This window comes from Anguilla anguilla, chromosome 1 (genome assembly GCF_013347855.1).
Source record: "Anguilla anguilla isolate fAngAng1 chromosome 1, fAngAng1.pri, whole genome shotgun sequence".
In the NCBI taxonomy this organism is placed as follows: Eukaryota; Metazoa; Chordata; class Actinopteri; order Anguilliformes; family Anguillidae; genus Anguilla; species Anguilla anguilla.
In genome coordinates this window covers 78,048,808-78,072,765 of record NC_049201.1, presented here as the reverse complement: position 1 = coordinate 78,072,765, position 23,958 = coordinate 78,048,808, and the positions used below count along the sequence as shown (strand labels likewise).

Here is a 23,958-nt window from a genome sequence, read left to right as displayed (position 1 = left end):
CAGTGTGATGAGACCTGTTGCGTGTCGCCCCCTGCAGTCCGCGCCCACGATAAGCGCATCGCGTGCGATGAGGAGTTCTCGGACTCCGAGGACGAGGGCCAGGGGGGCCGCCGAAACACCGCCAACTTCAAGAAGGCCAAGCGGGCCAAGACGGAGGAGGAGAAGGAGGCGGAGGAGAAGAAAGGTACCCGAGCAGGACGGTGCCCCCCAAATGGGACCGTACCCCCCGAGCGGGACAGTTCCCCCCAAACGGGACAGTTCCCCCCCGAGCGGGACGGTTCCCCCCCAATGGTACCGTACCCCCCCAAGCGGGACAGTACCCCACGAGCGGGATGGTTCCCCTCTGGACCCAATCGATGCACCCCAGCTCTGTCTGATCTTAGCATGAACCCTGGTGTGCAGTTGGGACGTCCCCTGCTCTCTTGCCCTTTGGAATTGGGGCTTAAATTAAGGAAATCCACAGTTCCTCAATTAACATTTTGGGTGACTAAACTAGTAAGCTACCTCCTCCGCGACTTCAATCACGCACTGTCGCTGAAAAGTTGTGGAAAATTCTCCAGATATGTAACCGAAAAAGCTTACTTTTTATTTTATGTACTGCGCAGAAAAATTGGTGCATATTTGTTGCTGACACTAGACTAGTGTCATTGACTGGAATCTGACTGTGTGTTCTGACATTCTGAACTCATTTTCAAGCTTATATGCCCACGCTTAATGACCAAATAAATTACTGGACAATTTATTTGACTGGTATTCAGTTCTGAAGAGCAAGCAGTTTGTAAAAGACCCAAAATCTTTTGAAAATGACGTCTTTTGAAATGTGTCGTCGAATAATCCGTTCCGTCTGTTTTTGTGTTTTTCCTGTTTAATAGAAGTAAAAGAAGAAGAGAAGCCCCCCGCAGAAGAAAAAATGGACACGAAGGGGTGAGTACAGGGGGTTGCACGTTCAAATCCTGATTTGGGGCATTGCCATTTTGTGCCTTTGAGCAGGGTATCTATCTTGAGTGTCTTCAGTAAACAGACCGTACAGTGTGTAAAATTGAGAGCTCTGGATGAGACAGACTCGATATGTAATCATGTGAAGCTACGGAAGCTTGAAGCTGGTGACCGGAGTGTTTCACGGCTCATTCTGTTTTCTGTTTTTGAACAGGCCTAAAGAAGAGTTGAAAACGACGCCGTGAGCGGGAACACAGCTGCGCATGATTTTTTACTGAAATGTCGGACCCTGCCGGTCGCTATAGCGCTGCTGCCAAACTTGGGTCCCTCCCCCACCCCCCCCCCCCCCCCTTCCCCTGGTGACGCAATTCTTTTTCAAATTCAGTTTTTTCATTGGCTCTGACTGTGCTAGAAACCCTCTCCCTGCTAACGGCAGTCAAGATTTATTTTTCATTTGGTTCCCCGTACACTCTCGAAGCCTTGGGTATATTTTTTCTTTCTTCTGCTGAGACCTGACGTTTAAAAGAACATTTGTGATGTCACAAGCATTTTTGTGATGTCGCGGTTATGTTGTTTTGATGCCAGAAGTATTTTTGTGATGTCACAATAACATTGTTGTGATGTCACAAGAACATGACCGTGTTACAAAGACCCTAACATGCAGCTCCCAGAGAAGGCTGTCCTAATTTATTTTATTTTTTCCCCAGGAGTTGTATGTCTTTCCAGGTTTTTGTTTGGATTTAAATAGTAATTTAAATCATGGATGTTTTGGCATTTGTTGGAATGTCTACTCTCTTGCGCTGTCTTTACTCTGTGTGTGTGTGTGTGTGTGTGTGCGCGCGCGCGTGTGTGTGTGCGCATGCGTGCGTGGGCATGTGTGGGCATGTGTGTGCACGTGCATATGTGGGCATGTGTGTGTGTGCGTGCGTGTGTGGGCATGTGTGTGTGCGTGCGTGCGTGTGTCTTCTGCAATGATGCCTAGGATAGCAGGCTTGCTGTCTATGCTCTGCTCTCTTCAATGGCTCTATTTTTTAAATTTATGTGTTCTTTTTTTATATGATAGTCTTGGTTTTTAAGCTTCCCTCCGAGCAGAGGGGGGGGGGTCGGTCCGCAGGGCTGAATAACCTTCAGATGGTCTCAGTTTTTTCACCAGATTCTCTGGTGCATCGGTTTTCCTGCTCACCAGACGTGGTGACGCCTCCCAAGAAATCTAAAGGACTGTGACACTTTATGGAAGTTCTGGAAGTTCCGTGGTTGTGAAAATGCCAGTTTGTAATGGATTTTCGTGAAGAAAAAGAAATTTAATAAATAAAAGCGTAAGGTTTGTTTTGTCCTTTGCTGTGTCTTTTGGAGTCTCTTCTTGTCTGACGTTGCTTCGTTCAGCAGTCTGCTGCCAACAGCTGATCCTGGATCAGTTTGCCCCCAGATCTAACCTGGATAAGTATGTGGAAGGAAAGAAGAAGATATACTTTATTGAACCCTTGTGGGGTAATTTGTCCTCTGCATTTGACCCATCCTTAGTTACCTAGGAGCAGTGGGCAGCTGCCTCGCTTGTGCTGCGCCCGGGGACCAACTCCAGTTCTGAGGCAAGTGCCTTGGAACATGCAAACTCCACACAGAAGGGCCCCAAGCCGAGATTCGAACCCACGACCTTGCTGTTAGGCGACAGTGCTAGCCACCATCGTGCCTGCCCGAAAGGAGCTAGAAGTGACACTGAATAATGGATCTTCAGTATGTTATCAGGGTGCGTGCGTGCATGCGTGTGTGTGTGTACATGAGCACTGGGCAGATATTTCTCGAAGCACGATTACTGAGTTAGCTGGAGTAAAACCCAGAACAACTTTCTCTACTTCAGTGCCTGCTCCAGATTTGGGAGGCCTCCAGGTTTTCCTGGGTGAAGTTGTCCTGCTAACTCGGTAATCCTGCTTCGTGGAACGGGGCCCTCGTCTGTTAGTGCTGCTGTTATCTTTGGATGCCCACAACATCCCAACAGATGCCCGTGCACTCTGAACAACACAGACACGCACACTCTGTCTTTCTCACGCACACACACACACACACACACACACACACTTTCTCTGTCTCTTGCTTGTGGATGTGTGCTGTTAAAGGTATGCATATCTTGTACGATTTAAATATTGTGCTTGTAGTTTTTAAGTCTGCTCCTCTCCAGTGCTTATTCCCACAGCTGTTTGGAAGCCATTTTGGCTCCTTTTGATGGGAGAGTTTGCTTCTGCCCAATATGCTAGTTTATGCTTTTGGCAAGCATGCATCTCCATGCATTTACCGTGCATCTCAAGCGCGTGAGGATTAGCACTACAAGACGAAACTTGGATTGGAACCAGAATCCACCATGGATTCTGGTTCCGAAAAATTTTTTCGAAAAAAATCTGAGGGGGTGGGGCGCGTTGTTGTGGGGTGATGAGACGGTCATCCCGGGCTTTGAAGAAATAATGCAGGAATGCAAACAAGCACTGTGAAACTAAAGCTGTAAAAAAAAAAATACGTCTGTTGCCAGGAGGCTATTGTGTCCACTTTGAAATAGGACTTGTCAGACCAAATAAGCGTTTGCCTGAAGCAAGACTTAAAACCTCATTTAGGACATGACATCCGAGAACACGTCAGTAACAGTGACGTGCCTGAGAAGCCGTGACATTTTTAAATTGCTTTTAGAATAATGAAGCATTAACCAAGCTGCATTTTATCATCAGCTTGTCACCTTTTAAGATTTAGGCAAATATTAAGACAACGTCGCTAGCAGACTTGACACACAGCGTAAAGATGGATGCGTAGTTTCTGAAGTACAGCAGGAAAGGAAATTAAGGGGGGTAGAAACTAAGTGAAAATTCAGAGTGATCTTCGTTGTTTTATCATGAACAAGTGTGATGGGACCCATGGCAACCAACCTGGCGGCTTGAATCCTGACTGTTATAACCTATGACGTTGGTCTTCTTTTCCGTTAAAAAAAAAAAAATCCCGTTCTACGTAATACTTAGTTACCCGCAACATCAACTCAAATATACCATACCGACATTTTGCGCTGCGACAATTGCCCCCGTGCGGGCAACCACACACACACACAAATTTTCCTTTGAAAGATACTTGCATGGCTCTCTTGTGGCTTTTAACACGTTACAAACCGGAACATACTTCTGGACAGAAAACCAGCAAAATTCACATACCATTCCCGGCAGACGATTACTAAAGCTCTGCGCCTTCTACGCCTACAAATGCTCACGGTAAAAGTGTTCACGTATGTACAGGCAGTTTAAAGATTTTTTCTCGCTCACGCTAAGGTGCAGTACTGTATATAAACACTGCATGGCGCCCGAGTACTAGGAATAGTATTCATTTTCAGGTTGCATAAACCCCATAGACCCAGAGACTGTCTTGGGGAGCAAGTGCTGTGTCTCGCACACATAAAAAGACGACTCTGTGGTTTATGTAAATTGTCATCCGCGCTAGTGAAACTTGCAGTTAATGCATCGTTTAGCTAGCCTCTTACAGAAACATCTTGGAACTGGGTCAATGTTCCAACAGATATATACGCGTTTCCTTTCGAAATTTTACTGCGCGTGCGAGCTGAGCGAAAACTAGACTCCCCGAAAGATCTGAGAGTAAACGTGCACTCCCACAACATGCTGATAACGGGAAGACACTGTAAACGCCACCACAGAAAGTAGACTTGTGGGTTTGTTTACAAGAAACTTGTTTCCAAATTGCAGTCAGGTTTATTAATAAATCTAACAGCAGTGGAATGTCATTGAAAAATAGCGGGAACTAGCGACGGGAAGGCAAGGCACTTGCATGCTAGATTAGTCTGCGAACCCTGTTCTGAGACAATTTTGCTCTCGAGTTGCAAGTGGTTCGTACTGCCCTGCTATTACCTCTCTCTCACACAGTTTCACATGCGCACACACACACACACACACACAAGCATTCACACACTTACGCACACACACAAAAGGAAGTGCCACCTCGGTCAGGCCTACAGGAAACCAAAATGGCACTCTGTTCGCAGCCTGCAGGGTTGCAGATCTGGCAGCAGCTCCAGAGGAGGCTAGTGGTGCTCTGTCTGTTTCTATCACTCTACCACTCGTTCCCTGTGCCCTGTCTGTTTCTCTCACTCTTTCCCTGTGCCCTGTCTGTTTCTATCACTCTTTCCCTGTGCTCTGTCTGTTTCTATCACTCTTTCCCTGTGCCCTGTCTGTTTATATCACTCTTTCCCTGTGCCCTGTCTGTTTATATCACTCTATCACTCTTTCCCTGTGCCCTGTCTGTTTATATCACTCTTTCCCTGTGCCCTGTCTGTTTCTATCACTCTATCACTCTTTCCCTGTGCCCTGTCTGTTTCTATCACTCTATCACTCTTTCCCGGTGCCCTGTCTGTTTATATCACTCTATCACTCTTTCCCTGTGCCCTGTCTGTTTCTCTCACTCTGTTCCTGTGTTCTGTCTGTTTCTATCACTCTTTCCCTGTGCCCTGTCTGTTTCTCTCACTCTTTTCCCCTGTTCATTCTGTTTATATCACTCTGTTGCTGTGTTCTGTCTGTTTCTTTTACTCTTTCCTGTGCCATGTCTATTTCTCTTTTCCTGTGCTGTTTCTCTCACTCTGTTCTTGTGCCATGTCTATTTCTATCACTCTTTCCTGTGATGTGTTCCTGACTCTAGAACTCACACACACGGATGGGGTTAAAGACACTACAGAATTACTCAAAAGAAACGAAGCAATGTAACCCCCAATAAAATGTGTCCTTAAATCCCGGACTGTAAGAATGTAGGTTGGCTGGATTGGCTGAACACAAAACCCTTGTTTATAGCTGCAAAGGGGGTACCGTTAGCTGGTCAGAGACACCACTGTAGGCTTAGTAATGTTAGTGTCTTCAGGCTGTGCCTCAGACACTCATAAAGCTGGTGCCTGGAATATGTGACTGTACACGGTCCTATGAAACCGCCTTGTGAACGTTGTGATTGGTTAGAAAAGCCATCAAAGCTTATTGGCTGTTGTGGCACTGCTTTGGCGCTGAATCTAGGCTAGTGTCATCCTCAGCATCGAAAGCCACTTTGGAAAGCCACTGCGAATGTGCTCCCCGGCCCTGAATGGATTCCACTGGAGTGATTATATTCTGCAGCAGTGAATGGGTTCTACTGCAGTGAATGGGTTCTGCAGCAGTGAATGGGTTCTACCCCAGTGAATATGTTTCCCTGCAGTGAATGGGTTCTACCCCAGTGAATATGTCTCCCTGCAGTGAATGGGTTCTACCCCAGTGAATATGTTTCCCTGCAGTGAATGGGTTCTACCCCAGTGAATATGTTTCCCTGCAGTGAATGGGTTCTACCCCAGTGAATATGTTTCCCTGCAGTGAATGGGTTCTACCCCAGTGAATATGTTTCCCTGCAGTGAATGGGTTCTACTGCAGTGAATATGTTTCCCTGCAGTGAATGGGTTCTGCAGCAGGGAATGGGTTTTGCTGGGGGGGAATGGGTTACACAGCCATTAAAACACACACACACACACACACACACACTGTCACTGACACACGCACACACACACATTCCCATATTGCTATCCTTGTGGGGACTTCCCATTGACGACATTTGGTCGCCACAAAAGTAGTATTACAAGTTCATGCATTCTTACTGACACACATCCACACACACACACACACATTTTGGAAGAGGCAGTTTGTGCTGTTTGCTGCTCTGACGCCAGTCTGGATGGGCAGTCCTCTCGCGGCCCAGATGGGACGGGCTTAGCGTTTCGTTTAACGACTTCGACTCCATCGCCTGAACAAACAAGGCCTAATTCTCCTCTCGGTCTTGCAACGGTCGTCCAGGCAACCAGAAACAGCACTTTGCACACATACGGATGAGGAACAAAAACCATTCTTTATCTAAATAAAGCCTCCCCCTTGCCCCCCCCTTCACCCTCCCTCTCCACATTCACATACACCCTGGCCACCATCCAACAGCAGAATAAGCACATCAGTTTCACCGCAAAATGATGTCCTTAAAACTGCAGGTGAGGCTCTCAACAGAGGTGCATGGAGCGAAGACTTAGAGCCCTGTTACATCCTGTCAGTTACTGCAAGATCAATGGACTGCCCTTATGAGGCGACAAATTAGCCTGTGTAGCGTAATCCAGTATCTGCACATCTATTTAAGGACTATATGCATACATCACCTCATCTATCTGCTCCCTTCCAACGGGTCGCGCCGCTGAAATTTGCCCCGCTGTAAATAAGCTAACGGTTGCTGCTTAGCCTGTTTAGCCACAGAACTTTGCAACATGATGAAAGGTAGAGAAATGTCCCACAAAAATGAAGACTTTAAAGATATTTTTGCTTTCAAAACTGCGAATATCTTCCTTGGTCCACATTGAGGTCGTGTCTACATGGGCAAAAAAAATGTAGAAGCCACACCTGAAGCCATTTTCATGCTGGATCCAAGTTTTTCAGTCCTCACAAGCTATTTCAGAAGGCTTGAATCTTCTGGTGCAATGCTGTGCCATTTGAATAAAACAATCAGGAAACTACCCAGAGTTCCCTCTTTCCAGGATATCCTACTGTCCATCTTACTAACCGCTTCTTAGGGATCTTCGAGAAAGAAAACCTTACCAGGCCCATGCTTTGCTGAGTGGGTGCGCCTGTCTAGATTTAGGAAGAGAAAATCCATATAAACGAATTGCTGTGGAACTCAATGGGCCTCATTCGCAGAACATGCGTACGATCACATTTGATCGTAAACCGTATGTAAGAATGAACGTAAAACTTTTTGGCATTCATCATTTTCTTCTTATATGTACTTTTTCGTGGCCGTTTCCCCTCATGCTAATCACGTGACCAGGATTGCGCATAAAATTTACAAGCAGCCAGCATTTATCAAATACACCTGAGATATGCACAAAAACAAAGGTCTGCACATGTGTCATGAATCCCATATTGGTTTTTTTTTGTAGCAAGTAACATTTTTGAGCATAAAAGTAAGAATAATTTAAGAAATGTTTTGTGAATTCGGCCAATTGTTATAACGTGCGATTTTATCGTGACCTCCAACAGCGTTCCCTACTGCAGGTGTGCCTAATGGAATATTCCAGAAGCCCACAGCAGAGACTGGCACAGCCCAGGAGAGCTTTGTGTTGTAGGGCAGAATTCAAAATAAATTACCACCTGCCAACCTGTAATTCTTTTGCAGGACATGGAAAGTATTTAGTAGAATCATTATAAGATTTATTTTTTTTGTCAAGCAAATACTACCAAGAACATTGATAATTCCACCATTTCAAATGGGTTAATAACAGCGTTGGAAACCTTGCAGCCCTGCTTAATGTTGTATAGTTTAGCAGGCAACGTTGTTTGATCTGCGATTATCGATGTGCACTTGCTTCGGCGAACATCGGCTCGCTTACTCAAAATAAGCGGTTGGGCAGCATGCAGGTGAGAGTCACCGTGACAGAAAGTCACAGGACAGAAAGAAACAAAAGAGATGGATAAATCACCGGTTCCAAACCTCCCATCCCTTTGGAAAGATCGTACATCGTTGTGGGAGAGCGCTGACGATGAGGTATCTGGAAGAACACCCAAAAAAAAAAAGTCTATTGTGACCATGGAAATGTAGAGGTGTGTAGAGGCTGGAATGGGTTCTCTTCAAAATGTAGTGACGCTCATCGAAAAGGTCTGCTTGTTTTTCTCCTTTCATCAGCTTTTCTCTTTTGCGCTTGCCCAAAAAGGATCCATCCTGGCCTCTGGACAGACTCTGCCTTTATATTCCCATTCGGCCCGTCGAAGTGAAACTCAATTTCAGCTGAAATGTTTCGGTTATTGAATATTACTTAATCCCCATATTTAGATGCTCGTTGGTCCTCACAGGATTAAATAGGTAGTAAGTGCTTCGCTTTGGAGAAAAAAAGAGAAAATAATCTTGTATCAGTTATACCAGTGGGAATAGGCTAAGGCCTGGCCTGTGGATGAAATGACCTGAGGAAATGAGATTACTGCTTGATCATTGGTTGGCGTAACACAGTATACTGTGGAAATGTATCTGAGTGCAGATGGAATCTGTATTCCTACAATGCTTCCAAGTTCTCAGCTGGAAAAAATAGTAGATTATCGAATTTTATAACTATGAAGACGAGAGAGAGAGAGCGAGAGAGCTGAGGGAGTCTGTGTGTGTGTGTGTGTGTGAGAGAGAGAGAGAGAGAGAGAGAGAGAGAGAAGGCTGAGAGAGTGTTCGTGAGAGAGAGAGATGCTGTGGTATGCCATGCTGTGCTATGGATACGATTTACCAAAGCCAACTCATCTGTGCCATTATGCAACCCCCACTTCAGTCCCTTACCTTCCAAAGTTCAACTCTTTCCCAAGGAACCACCACCACCACCAAAAAAAAACTAACAAAAAAAAAAAAGCTTGTGGGGTTTTTCGTGGGTAAAGGTCTGGGTTTTACTGGCGACAGAGGCTGGTCACGGGGATGCTGCTGAACAGAACACAGCAGCTACGCGTGCGCTCAAGGCACTCTTCTGCAAAATGAAGACCCTCCTCAGACCCAAAGACCTGTTCCTCGCTGGACCAGAGGCTGAATCCCGGACGACCTCCCCCCCCCCCGACCCTCCTGTCCAGACGTATGGCGGACACCCCCCGCCCCCCCCCCCCCCCGCACCGTCTCACTACGCCGTTTCCTGTCCCGGCCTCACCTGACAACGAGAGAGAGTAACGGAAAACCTGAAGGTTCGATTCTGGAATTCAAACGTGTTCCATAACCACGGCGACTGGCGAATCCCCGAGAAGCTCTCCCGGGTGCTCTCCCCAGGGCCCGTGTAGCACAGCACCACCTCGTACAGGCCGGCCGACACAACAACGACCTCACAATGTCCTCACACTCGTGCGGTGCCAGTGCAGTAACACTGACAGAACATTCCAGTGACATTGTGAGGACTTGTTTTTGGTACCGTCCCAAGCCGTCTTTCCTGATATTCCCTTTTTCGGAGATATTTCGCTCTTACCCAGAGCGTTCTGCTTCCATGGCAACCCTCGAATCTCCCCAGGTAAACTAAAAAGCCTGGTGTGCAGAGGCCGGAATAGGAGCTCTTCGAAATGCCGTGGCGCTCGTCGAAGGTCTGCTTGTTTGTCACCTTTCGTTCGCTTTTCCCTGCTTGCGTTTGCCCGAAAAAGGATCTTACCATCCAGGCCTCCTGACAAACTGCCTTTATGTTCTGATTCGGCCTGTTATAGTTCTACAGCAAACAAAAAACAAAACAAACAAAGATTTCAATTATTGAATAGTACTTAATCGCCCTATTTAGATGCCCCCTTATTTAGATCCTGGTCCTCACAGGATTAAATGGTAAATGGTAAATGGACTGCATTTATATAGCGCTTTTATCCAAAGCGCTTTACAATTGATGCCTCTCATTCGCCAGAGCAGTTAGAGGTTAGGGGTTAGGTGTCTTGCTCAAGGACACTTCGACATGCCCAGGGCGGGGTTTGAACCGACAACCCTCCGACTGCCAGACAATCGGTCTTACCTCCTAAGCTATATCGCCCCTATTAAATAAGAAATAAGTGCTTCGCTTCGAAAAAGAAAGATATTTTCCAACCCCAGCACCCGCCACCCCCCCCCACCCCACCCACCCGAACACCAACCCAAAACCAGCAAGACGGAAACAAAGCAAGCGATGCAGAGCTTACACAGTAGCCTGTACGGGCCCAACATTTATTCACCCTTATTAACGTTACAATAAAACCATTAACATCATCTTTAAACGTTAGCAAAATAAACAGAAAAAAAAAGACATTGGCCAAAAACTTATTTACAGAGACAAAGAGAAGTGGAGCGATGATAGCTGTTTTCTGCTCGGTTTCCACCTCCTGTTTAAAAATGTGAAATTTGAACAGCAGACGGAAAAATAAAAGCTCAAATGTGTTCTTAGCCAAAAGGAGAAAAAAAATGTAAAATACACTGTAAACAAACAAAGACTATAAGCTTTTTTTTCCATATTTAAAATGCTTTTCTCCTCTATACAGCACATAATACCGGAGGGGGTTTGGGGGGGAGGGGGAGGGGGTAAAACAGGAATGTAATATTCTAAAAGTTAATGTTTTTTTCTTTTCTGGAAGGTTTATGTCCATATAACAGTCCTTTAAAATGGAGGATAAGGTCATCCCTCGCTCCATTCTGCCTGTAGAAACTCAGATCCAGGGTTGGATGAGAAAGACAGCGGCTGCCGCGCCATTAAAAACGGCTGACATCTTGGAGAAGAAAGAGGGGGCAAAAAGTCAACATCTTGATTCCTTCCACGGATGTTCCATTCCCAAACTTCCTCACCCCCACCTGTCCCCCCCCCCCCCCCCCCCCCCCCCCCCCCCCCCCCTCCCCCCCTCCCCCCCTCCCCCCCTCCCCCCGAAAGAACAGCATGCCATCAAACAGGAACCTGGCACGACTTTCACCAAGAACACGGAGAGGGGGGGGGGGGCGTGGTCGAAAGGCTCCATCAGCAGAAAAAAAAAAAAAAAAAAAAGTCTGTGAACTTGTGGATGAAATCAGCTATGTGATAATTGTATTTTTTTTTTGTATAATATTTTACATTTTTTAAAGAATGTGGCACAAGAAGTCTCATATATATTTATATATATTTTTTCTTTCTTTCTTTCTTTCTTTCTTTCTTTCTTTCTTTCTTGTTTTTTTTGTTTTGTTTTGTTTTTTTTTTTTAATCTTGAAAAACAACAGTTCCCAGAGTCCTCGGCGAGCGCGCGGTCACTCGTCGTTGGCTTCGGAGGGCGCGGGTGTCGTGTCCTCGGCCGCGGTGGGCTCGGCGACAGCCGGCTCGGCGGCGGCGGCGGGCTCCTCCGCCTTGACGGCGGGGGGCTCCTCAACGGCTTTGGCGGGTTCGGCCGCCGCGCTGGCCTCCTCCGCGGGGGGCGCGGCTTCCGCCTTGACCTCCTCCTGCTCTGCTGCTGCTGCTGCCGCGGCAACCGGCTCTGCCGTCGTCGGAGCCGCCGCCTCCTCCTCCTTCTTCTCCTTCTTCTCCTCCTCCTCCTCGGCCGCCGGCGCCGCGGACTCGTTCTCCGCCGGCTTCTCCTCGCCGGCGGCGGCGGCGGCGCCATTGGCGGCGGCGGCGGCCTCCTCCTTAGCCTCCGCGCCGGGCTTCTTGGACTTCTTCAGCGTGATGCCCTTGAACTTGAAGGAGTTCTTCAGGGAGAAGAGCTTCTTCTTCTTGGTCTCCTTGGGCGCGGCCTCGCCGCCCTCCGCCTTGGCCGCCTCGCCCTCGGCCGCGGGCGCCGGCTCGATGGCGTCCCCCGCGCCGGTCTCGGCCTCCTTGGCGGCCGCCTCCGCGGAGCCGTTGCCGTTGGCAGCGGCGGCGGCGGCGTCTCCGTCGGGCTTGGCCGACACGTCGCCGTTTGTCTTGACATGGCCGTTCTCCTGTAGCAGACAAGGACCGAAATCAATTAGCGTCGTTTATTTATTCATTTGGGGCGGGGCTCCATTATAAAAACAATCCAAGTCACACGACAACACCAGTCATCGAATGTGTCAAAGACCATACCAAATAATATACATATACCTCATTAAGAATTCCAGGGGAGAAATTCCTTTTTTAAAATATTTTTATAAATCGTCTGCCCGCATGCTCAAAGTATTGGACTCGAACTCAATGGATTCACTAACCAAATTGAACATCCGTTTGATTTTTTTATAAAACCGCTTAGACATCGTGACATACATTCTAAGAGCGCGATTCTAATTCATTTTGCAGGTCACGCCTTGCAGTACCACAGCGGATCACTAGGGGGCAATCTAGTTCAACGAAATGCCGAATGCTCATCTTGAAACAAAGGAAAGCCAGTCGAATCGTACGTGCACGTACCACTAGAAACGAGCAATGGCAATTGAATATTCAGACGTGGCTGAAAGAAGACACCAAAATCTATGCTTTGGCCATTGACAGACAGATTATGGGCAGATCATCTTACAATGTTTTATGTTATTATGTAAGTTTACATTTATGCTCGACATTTATTGTGTAGCCTACATGTAAAACAATTTCAAGCAGTCAAATAAAAAAAAAACCTGGCAGGTTGATTTCACCTTTGCGTTGCAGTTAGGCTTTCAACGATTGTTTATACGTCTAGCATTTGACTGGTTTTTAAATTTACCCATCAAAAAAAACAGCCACCAAAAATGAATTCGCCATCCTCTCTACGTTCCAGACACATCGAGCTCGCGCGCCGAGCGCCAGACAGCAGCTAACGCATGTGCCGACAGAGAGCTCCCTTGTGCACGAACGCCGCATTCAGACGCACACACACACACACACACCGAACGGTTTGCCAGCCACACAAAAAGCACATAAAATAGATATCTTGACTAGCTAGTTCCTACTTCCATCACCACAGCGAGCTAACCATATTCGGTGTGCATCGCTGGCAACTCTGCAAAATGCGCCTCGAGTCTTGTAATTTGCATCCCCCCGGCAGCAGTCTGTTTGTCGGCTTTTGTTCACTCGCCTAGACTATCGAGCGTTCTCTTAGCCCCACAGAAAGCATGCAAAACAGAGCAGTCAAATGGCGTGGGAGTTGATTAATCAAACATTTAATATAAATATCAGTTCGATTAAATTGAACTTCACTGGTAAACAAAAATCCATACACAGTGCTAGATAGAAACTGACGAATCAGGCACAAATCAAACTTTAATTCCATATTCCGTCCTAAAAAATAGTATATGTCTCACGCCAAAATGATGTGATCAGTTTTTTTTTAGACGCAATCGATGTTAGCTGGATAACTACATAACGGCTCATCATCAGCTCAAATAATGTAACATCAATAAACTTTCTTCGTTTAATAAACCGGTCTTCGTTTGAAACGTTTCTGTCCGTAAAATCTAGGTCAAATATGGGTCATCAATTCGATTTCCATTCAGGTGCAAAGCCAGTTTGCTATCCATCATTACACAGACACCACGTTTCAGATGTAACGCAGACTTGCGTTCAGGGGGTGTGTGTGGAATGTCAATGGAGACAGCGCGAGGGGGTATTACCTGGCCATTAATTTTAGCGGCAGTCGGGTCGGCAACGGCGGCTTTTGTTTCGATGGTCATTCCACCCTTGGACGATTGCGAACCCATCTTCCTTTACGTGACTAACTAGTTATCGAACCAAAAACGAAAAAAAAAAAATCTAAAAATAAAACCTGAACGGCCTTTTAGATTTTAAATCCCCAGCACTGGTAGGAAATGCAACTGGTAGCCAGACGTAGGAGACAATCCTTTTTTCCCTCTTCAGAACGAAAAGTTTCTTCAAAAATACTCCGGCAGCCCCAATATTCACGACCCGGGAGCTCAACGATGTCTACAAGTGTGGCTAGCGTTACCCAGCCTCAAAAATAATTCAAAACTCCACCCATAGGCGTAGCCAATAGTATAGTACCCAATCTCCGTCTGTGGGCCGGGGCTTCGACCCCCCCTCCCTCTCCCGTCTCGAGCAGCAGAGAGATTTTCATCGCGGCGTAGTAGGGTCATATCAACAACTTGCCGTGAGCTGTATGGTGAAGTAGCCTGCGAGCTCACTGTCTCACCAGAAGTGGAATACAAATTTAGACAGGACCGGGCGTATTTTTCGGTATTTGAAGGAAGACCGTTACTGTGGGTTTTAATTGGTTGCCTACTGTGCAACAATGCTGAAACTTTGAAGCATTTTTTTTCTCTCGGCATGGCAGCTACCCGTTTAGCCAGAGCCAGTAGCAGGAACCTTCAGTTCAATGTTTTGGTGATTCGACTTCGGTTGTGTTCGGTTCTCCACGTTTTTGGTAAAGCGGAGAAAAAAGTACTGCCAACGCTAATATAATTTTCATTTATTCGACACAAATGTTATGCCTCCTGTATAATATACACAACGCACAATAACCATATTTTCTAGCACGGGATAACCAGTTAAAATGTTCTCCGAACGAGAAAAAAAAGTGCACAGAAAAAAGCCGTTTTCTGCTGTTCGAGTAATTTGGTCGTTTGCAGCCAGTCAGATTCCTTACAGTTGACAGAATTTCTTGCCCACGGCTCTTGCCCTATCAAAGGTCTCCATCTCCCTTCATTACGTAGCTGGATATTAGCGTACGTCACTGGCGCGTGGCTTCGGCATGCTCAGGTTCAATGAAACGCTGCATCATGGTACAGTAATGTACGCTGGTCGCCTTGAGTAAGTTTGTATGTATTGTCGGCGGAGCCTCACGTTCCAATCTTCAAATAACAACGCTAGCCATTTCTTTGTTAAAACGGGCACTATTTATTTATTTATTTATTTACATACAATTCAATTGCATTGCCCTAATTATTTGTAAGTTTATAGCCTATGTTAAATGATTAACCAACGATAACGCGATAGTAATATTTCAAAGGTAATATTAACATTGTACACATTGGCAGCATCATCGAAACGGTGGTAATGTCCACATAAACAAACTTTTAATATTTTAATCTGGGTTTCTCTTGAGTTAGAGAGACAGCTCGGCCTGGTCGACCGCTGCGAAATTTTACGACGCTAATTTTCAGTGTTATACCGCACTGAACCCTCGGACACTGACCGGATTTTCTTATGCCAACGTGCGAGGGTCACCGGTTGACTGGATTCTGGACGTACCGTGACAGCTTGGAGGAGCGAGGTCAGGCCACTTGAGCTCGCCGTTGCCGTCGGTTAGCGTGACCGCACTGTGAATTTGAACTCACTGGAGTAGGCTGTGGAATAAAATAACATTTCACGTTTTGTTTAAAGCCGTCTGAAACGAGTTTAACCATCCCGAGGATTTCAGACACACTGAAAAGTCATAGCTCTGCGCTATCATAAAACCACACGCAATAATGTATGTATTAGACTAGTATATATATTTTCCCCCCCCATTTCCACTCACTGATTCCTATCTTTATTAATAAACCTGTCATCATAACGGCTAGCCAATTTTCTGAGTCATGATATAGCCTACAGGAGTTTGAACACGGGTTTTCACTGGAGGGGGGGGGGGGGGGGGGGGGGGCTGTACATGGTTCGCTTCTCATGTTCTCTGCCCTGAAGCTGAGGTGTGAGGTGTTACCTCAAAATTGCCTGAAAAGAACCTGGTGTGTCTTTCAAACTTTCTGGACTTTCACACCCAAGGAAACCCCCCCCAAACAGACACATTAATTAGGCAAGGGCAGTAGATATTACAGCGGGGACTTTTCTGTCTTTTTAAAAAAGGGAACTGCCTGGCAGGAGTTTCGCAATGCACACACAGAAATAGACGCAGGACACGAGATGCGGCCTGCATGGGTATCATTATGAGAACAGAATGAAGCCCGGACATTTATCAGTGAAATCCGTAGGTGTAGCAATCCGTCGGAACGGAAATCAGGCATACTCTCGCCTATTCCATGGCACTCGATTGGGTGGCACTGTTTTGGACATTTAAGAGACACAGATTCTATAAAATCTTACACTCTTTTTTAAAGAATTAGTTCATTTATTTTTTTTTATTTTTTTACATACGATCTGTTTATACAGCTGGATATTCACTGAAGCGATTCAGGTTAAGCACCTTTGGCTCAAGGGCCACAGCGGCAGTGTCTGGTAACCACGGCGATGACATCAGAGCGTTGCAAACCCAGTTCCCTGAGCGTTGTGTGGCACTGCTGCCCCATAACTCATGGGAAATCCCATTTATGCAAAACCAAAAGTAAACAGAGTTGCAGTTAGATGTTTTTTTTTCGGTGTTCAGAATGTTGGCACACAGCAAAATGTCCAGTGTTAATTCAACTCTTAACAGGTAACGTTTGGTGTCCCACTCTGGAATGTGGGACCAAATGTTAATCTGTTAAGAGCTGAATGAACACTGCCATGAGTTGAATTAACACTAAACATTTTGCTGTGTGCTGTATCTGTAACTTGCAGTGATTATTATGTATATTTGAATGCATATATTTACTCAGTATGTGATTTAAGAATGCAAATAATGTGCTTATGAACACTAAACATATCGCTTATGAGTTTGAGCGTACTTGTAGTCTGTATGGTAGTGTCTTATAAGCCCATATTGGCTGGACACTATAAATGTGTGCAAGACGCTGAGACAAAAATCAGTTGACTAAAATGTATGTAGTATAATAAACAGTATGAATGACGCGTGGACATTTAGCATACTGCTACACGTAAGATGAAGTCAGTCGTTGCAGTTTTAAGGTTTCAAGGTTAAAAAAACTTCCAGAGACGCAAGATTTAAACGCATTTCAACACAAGGGCCAGGACCATAAAGCATCAGTTAGCGTGGGGTTTTAAAAAGCGTCACATACGAGCCGCAAGGTCAACACAACATTTTCACTCCAGATTTTACAATCAGCAAAGTAAGAAAAAAAATAACAAGGAAAACAACAAGTACCGTGTAATTCTTCCTCAGTGCTGATTATGTGTTTCATGGCTCATAAAAGCCCGCTGACTGCAGCCAACCTACCCTGGGCCAGAGCAACCCGGGGGTGGGGCGAAGAGGGCCTTATCTGCTCCTGAACTTCACGCCAACCTCTGCTCCTGAATATTTAATCAGCCCAATCAGATGTACCCAGCTGACGTTTTTAGCCGCATTTATCAACAAGCTAACGGAACGACAACCGGGGCCTGTTTTTGCGTACCGACATGCAATGTTTCTCTGTCGTATAATCTGCACAAAATGGAATCGGTTCATGGAGGTAATTTACTAATTGAGTCAGGCCAGTTGGCGGAAACAAAAAAAAACATGCAGACAGACCTGCCCTGCTATAGCCACCTGTGCCCCCCCCCCCTCCCCCCCCCCCCCCCCCCCCCCCCGCCACCACCCCCCAGGCATGGGTTGTGTTAGGCTCACTCTGGCCATGGCTTCAGTCGTAATGGTGCCACAGGGAGCGTGTCTTCACTCCGCTGGCATTCAGCAGACGCTCTTATTGTCCAGAGAAGCGTACAGAGCAAACACAGGTGTGCAGCTCAGGGACCGACGCGCGGTAATTCCCCCCTGCCAGGGGAAAAGCAGCAGTCCCCAGGGAGACAGCGAGTCCAAAGACGTGCCTGATTGAAAACTAGGGGTTGCCAGATCGACCGCCAGGTTTTTTGACCAGATGATCCCGGGTTTTTAAATTATTTGTAAAGGTCCGGTTCGCGATCTCGACAAGGACAATACAATGTCTGTTCTGAGTAACTGCTTGAAAAAAATTAACTGTTAGTTGGTAATGAATTCACGTCTGAACTACCCCCTAGGTCTATGATCCACGCCGCCACCCCTTACTCTCCACCCGGTCCACCGTCGCTCCATTTCCTCGCTCACAAATAAGCTTCCAGCTGTGCATGTTGTCCAGGTTTTAAAGGTTCTGAATCTGGCAACCCAATCGAAAACTCATCGGCTGGTTACACCTCGTTAGGTGTTAGGTCTGGTGAAAGCGCTAGAGGAGGATGGGGAGGGGGGAGCCAAGGGGAGCTGTTAAAAGTTAAAACGGGCTGAGAGCTAGCGAGTTGCCGTGACGATCCATCGAAGAGCCCGGTCGTTCTATCGCGCTGGTGTGTTGGAGCGCCGGGCCAGGGGATGGATGTAACAAGTGTGAATACCCCCCCCCCCCCCCCCCCCCCCCCCCCCCCCCAACCTCGATAAATACTCTCCCTTGCCCCCGCCCACCCCTCCCATGGGGTAAAATGCCAGCAGCATTCCTAAGGCTAACCTATCACCCCAATATATGTCTGTTTATTTTTCTAGGGGCGACATAGCTCAGGAGGTAAGACCGATTGTCTGGCAGTCGGAGGGTTGCCGGTTCAAACCCCGCCCTGGGCATGTCGAAGTGTCCTTGAGCAAGACACCTAACCCCTAAAGCGCTTTGGATAAAAGCGCTATATAAATGCAGTCCATTTACCATTCTTGGTTGGGATGCACCATGTAAATGTCCATTAGCCCAGGTTCGAGGGGGCGAGGGGGCGAGGGGCGAGGGGGGAAGCGGGGGTGGGCAGATTTCAGTTCAGTCCGTTCTAGGAAATGAACTGAAATTTCAGTTCAGGAGTTGAAAAGTGCCCACAGCTTTCCTCCGAGGATTTTTCAGCTGATGAACGGCTTGCATTTCGGCGACTCGTTCGGTGAGCAGATTTGAACTGAGACGGAGTCAGTGGCGGCCCTGCTACCGCCATGTCGCCAGCAGTGAGTCACCGTGGATGGACTTTGGGTGTGGGGATACTCGCAGGTTTGTAGGCACACTACAAGCCTTGGATGGGCTGAAGGGCCTGTTCCTGCCGTTATACCTTCACCCCGTTGCCCTTGCGTGTCAGAAGGAGCTGCAGAACCGCTCAGAAGCGACCGCGTCGTCGTGGCGATGGTTCCGCAGACAGGGCCGGGGGGCCTCCCGGACGGTCGCCCCCCCCCCCCCCCCCCCCCCCCCCCCCCCCCCGAGCCGAGCAGCCGGGACGGTGGTCACGCGTAGCGCCGTTTCGCGGGACAGAAGAGAACAGTGGAGCCCTTCACTGCGGCGCTGCTGGGCCGTCCCTGCTGTAGCCCTAAAGGGGGGTCAGAGGTCGCGGCCGTTAGGATGATATGGATTAGCGGGTCGTCTCCACAGAGGATCATGGGATGGTCTGGCTAGCGAAAACGCGGCCGTTCTGTTAGCTCCGCCCCCGGCTCTGGTGCGTGGGTTGCGGCTGTGGCCGTCCGGTTCAGTAGCGAGGGCTCAGATCGTCGCGACTGAGCGCGTGCGGCGGTAAGCGGGATGCACTGAACAGGACTTACCCCAGGGCTGCCTAACCGTGTTCCTGGAGGTCCGGGGTTTTCACCCCGACCCAGATTTGACTAAGCTGATTGTACTAATTTTGCAGCTCAATGTGATCTCTAGCTGTTGGATGAGGTGTGCTTCTTTGATGGGGTTGGAGTGAAAACCTTCAGGACGGTAGATCTCCAGGAACAGGGTTGGGCAGCCCTGCTCTAGCTGTTGAATGAGGTGTGCTTTTGTTAGGGTTGGAGTGAAAACCTACAGGATGGTAGATCTCCAGGAACAGGGTTGGGCAGCCCTGCTCTAGCTGTTGAATGAGGTGTGCTTTTGTTAGGGTTGGAGTGAAAACCTTCAGGATGGCAGATCTTCAGGAACAGGGTTGGGCAGCCCTGCTCTAGCTGTTGAATGAGGTGTGCTTTTGTTAGGGTTGGACTGAAAACCTACAGGATGGTAGATCTCCCGGAAGTGGTTTGAAGCTCCTGGTAAAGGAGTAGCAGACTTTTTTTTTCAGTAGTCCATAAATCTCGCTTAACCGCCCCCACCCCCCCCTCTCCCCTTCCCACCCCCCTCACTTTAGGGGTGATGACATAGTCTCCAGTGTCAGCTATGGAATGCAAGGCCTGCATACGCTACCAAAGAATTATTCCCCACCCCCACCCTTTCTGTGGGTTGCCTTCCACACAGTGAGGGAAGCCGTGGGGGTTACAGACTGCAGCCCCGGCTTTTGAGAGAGAGAGAGAGAGAGAGGGAGAGAGCAAGAGGGATGAAGCAAGAGAGAGAGAGAGGGAGAAGAGAAATGAATAAAATAACAAATTGGCAAAAGAAAGATAGAATTGGCCTGGGTTGTCATCTTTTACACCCCCTCCCATCCCCACCTCCCATCACCCCTCTGTCCCCCACGACCGACCCTCCCGATGGAATTTTTTCCAATGGAATTTCTGTCCCTTGGTGCTTGTCTGATGTGGTTTATTTGTAAATCGGGGCTCTCACTGGAACAGAATGTAGTGACACCCCGCGCTGCCATCCTCAGAGATCAAAAGATAAAGACAACAGAGCCTCTGTGTTGGGGGGTGATGGTCGCCACCGCCCCCCCCCCCCCCCTTACCCCAAACACATAGCCCTCCCAACCCTTACCCCTTCCATACACACTCGCCCTTGAAAACAAAAAAGGTCCAATTCTGATGCTTTTTAACTACTTGAATTGTCGGCTTTTTGGAATGTTTTTTTTTCCTTCAAAATTCCAAGCCGGTGTTCTAGAAGTCTGTTGCTTTCAGTCACCAGCAGTGATTGTTACATCAGCATTAGAATGTTCAGATAAGAACATTCTAATCACATATTTGCGATCTCGCCTCAGGGATCCAGAACCTGACGCTACTGATAGCAGCAACAAAGCCTAGGGTGTTAGGGGGTTGGGGGGGGAGGGGGGGGTTGGGAGTGTGGTGTGTACGTGGTGTGTTGGGGGGGGGTATCTGAGAGGAGATATAGCAGAGGAATGCGTGCATGGATGTGTGAATGGGGCCTGTGATTTAAGGGGTGGGGCAGCAACGATCTGGAGTCGTTGTGCCCCTCCACCATAGACCATCTGGACCCCCACAAAAAAAGGGGGTGGTGAATTTGGGGGAGGGGGGTTAGTGGCTTGGTGGTTGGAGGTCTGGAATGGTGGTGGTAAAGGATGGTTGGGGGGGAGGAAGTTGGGGGTGAAGATTTGCGGCTGCATTCCAAGATGCTGACTGTCAAGCCAATGGAATGGAAAACATGTGTAAATGAAATCAATTATGATGCAGGCTACTACAGCCGAAAAATGCCAAGAGAACATGTCATGCCCAGCCCACTCCCCCCCCCCCCCTTCTTGTTAACGGTTTGTTATCAGTGTTTTTTGTAAGGGGTTCAGATAATGACCCTTTGAGGTGCAAATGGGAGTAGGCGTTAATGGAGCCTGATCATGTAGACGACAGAGTACTACCCCCCCCCCCCACACACACACACACTCACGTGCGCACACACACACACACACACTCACATGCACACACGTACATATACACACACATATGCACACACACTCACGTGCGCACACACACATACACACACAAACACACATGTACACATACACACATGTACACATGCGCACACACACACAGACACACTCACACATCTGAATTTCGTTAAATAGTTGCATTTAAAAAAGATGCCAAAATATTATCAATAAAAAAGTGACATTTTATTTCCATCCTCATCCTGGTGCCAGTAAAATTCCACACATTTCACATCACGTATATTGTGTTGTAAAGAGAGTATTGTTTCTTAAAATGTATTCATTTATTTATTTATTTTGCATGGGAACAATGCTGGCTGTAGATGTCTGCATGTGTAAAAACAAACTCCTGACTGGGACAGATAAAGCTATGTTCTATTCAGCACATTCAACATAAATCCCTCCATACATCGGTCCAAATGGGCCCAAACTAGCCACAATGCCGGATTCCTACGGAAGCAATCAGCCTTCCTTTCAGTGCGAAATGAGCCAGGTTATATTGGATCAACCCATTCTTTCCAATTTGCAGTTTTCAAATTTTACAGTTTAGGCATGTGGCTGATGATTGGTTTTTGGCCAAAAAAACTATTTTTGTTCAGCTTGCATGGTAGGCAAACGCCATATGAGCTATGCACAGGTACAGTTACAACAGGGGCGTGTCCAGTGGGGTGGCACCGGGCCCCTCTGGAATTTGATTGGCCGCTCAAGGTGCCACTTCTGTTTCTCCACCCAAAATAGCACATTTTAATTGGCTAATATAACTGTTGTTGATGGTACGCCCCCTTCTTGCTGAATCTGTAAACCCCCCTCTGGCCACCCCATGAAGAAATTCCTAGTAACCCTCCTGAGTTACAATAATGCAATTCTGCTGTCACACAAGGGTGCATCGCACAAGATGCGCGAGATAAAGGGAAAAGTTTTTTTTGATTTTATTGTTAAGAAACAAAACCATCTGCTCCGGCTCCTACAGAGTGTCTTTGTGTAAACCCCGCAAATGTTTCGCCGCGTGTTTGTTTGTTTTTTTTGTTATGTAAATACGCAGCTGTTGTTCACATTCGCCTGTTTTCGTTTGGAGCCCGCACGCGGTGCTCGACGGGCTTTTTCGCTGGGGCTCGAACGATCCTTTCGAGTTCCACGCTCCCGGGCTGATTCTCCGGGACATTTTTGACTTTTGTCTTCGTAGACGGTCGCGGACCGCGATTCGTTCCGCGCGCAGGGACGCGCCCCGGAGATCGCTCCGATTTGTTCGCGTTCGCCACCGACGGGACTTAGAAAACCTGGCGGAGTGCAGGTTTCTCGAGCCTGTCGTTCTCATCACTGGTAATTATTTTATAGCAGCCGGCCGAGTCCAGTGTCCAATAACGTTATGTCAATGAGTTGTCAATCAATCAAATTTTACTTGTATAGCGTATTTTACAGCAGTTGTCACTGTACGCTTTACAGACAACCCTGGCCTAAAGCCCCACAGGAGCAAGCCTACAAGGCAACAGTGGCAAGGGAAAAACTCCCTGTGGCAGATGGGAAGAAACCTTGGAAGGAACCAGGCTCAAGGGGGAAACCCATCCTCCTCTGGTCGGGTCAGGGTATCTGCCTCACTGGAGTCTTTGCTTCTCCGTGTGTGTGTGTGTAGGTGTGTGTGTGTGTATGATAGTCAGTTGCTATTGTCTTTTGTAAGTCAGTGACTTGCAGGGAGCGGACGCTGCAACTGGTTGCCACGGGCACCGGTAGTCTTGGTGCAGCCTTGGAACTAGAACTAGTGTCATTTTCGGCCTCGGTGCCTGGTGCGATGGTGACGTCATCATCGCGTTGCTGCGGCAACGTTACGCAAGCTTTTTTTTTTTTTTTTTGTATCGCTATCACTAACGTGACACACGGTCAACTCACTTAACGTTCAAAGCACCTTTTCCCGCTTGTGCGTTTCTACAGTTCTACACCTGGCTGCAACTCAACAGGACACCAGAAATTCCTGTCGCTAATCAGAAGCATCCTCCCCTTGAGAGAGAGACAGAGAGAGAAAAACTGAGCTTGGAAGGAACGTGAGAGTCGTTTGTCTGATAAGTCTGTTCTCATATCTGTATTATCACTATGTGGCAACGTTGCTACTGAGTTCTCTCGAAAGTAGCGAGGCAGGAAAGGGCTCAGCGGCGATGTTCGCCTCCCTGGGGGTGGGGGGGGGGGGGGGGGGTGACGACTCTCATGGCCTTTGTGAGAAAGGCTTCCGCACTGCCAGGACTTTTCAGAATGCCCCTGGCTGTGACCAGTGGACT

At 47.6% G+C, this 23,958-nt stretch overlaps 2 protein-coding genes across 3 annotated transcripts in view; one reads left to right on the top strand and one right to left on the bottom strand.

Annotated features, from left to right (window-relative positions):
- The window catches only part of LOC118214206 (histone deacetylase 1-like), a 15,198-nt gene extending 12,929 nt beyond the window's left edge, over positions 1 to 2,269 (top strand). For both annotated transcript variants that reach the window (XM_035393924.1, XM_035393933.1), the window contains 3 exons: positions 38 to 184; positions 873 to 924; positions 1,151 to 2,269. In XM_035393924.1, the coding sequence (XP_035249815.1) occupies positions 38 to 184; positions 873 to 924; positions 1,151 to 1,181 (230 nt within the window). In that variant the 3' untranslated portion in view covers positions 1,182 to 2,269. The remainder of the gene's footprint in view (positions 1 to 37; positions 185 to 872; positions 925 to 1,150) is intronic.
- A 9,340-nt stretch (positions 2,270 to 11,609) lies between these two features.
- On the bottom strand, positions 11,610 to 14,310 carry LOC118225914 (MARCKS-related protein 1-B-like). Its single transcript, XM_035415051.1, has 2 exons — positions 13,972 to 14,310; positions 11,610 to 12,351 (listed from the first exon to the last, which is right to left on the bottom strand). The coding sequence occupies exons 1-2, from the start codon at positions 14,056 to 14,058 to the stop codon at positions 11,686 to 11,688; spliced, it is 753 nt and encodes a 250-aa protein (XP_035270942.1). The 5' UTR covers positions 14,059 to 14,310; the 3' UTR covers positions 11,610 to 11,685.
- Between the last annotated feature and the right edge of the window lie 9,648 nt (positions 14,311 to 23,958).

Bases quoted from the DNA above. Each gene is read 5' to 3' on its own strand.
- LOC118225914 (XM_035415051.1), bottom strand. From the start codon at position 14,058: ATGGGTTCGCAATCGTCCAAGGGTGGAATGACCATCGAAACAAAAGCC. The intron at 12,352-13,971 runs GTAATACCCCCT...TGTCTGCTACAG, and splicing joins CCGCTAAAATTAATGGCCAG to GAGAACGGCCATGTCAAGAC.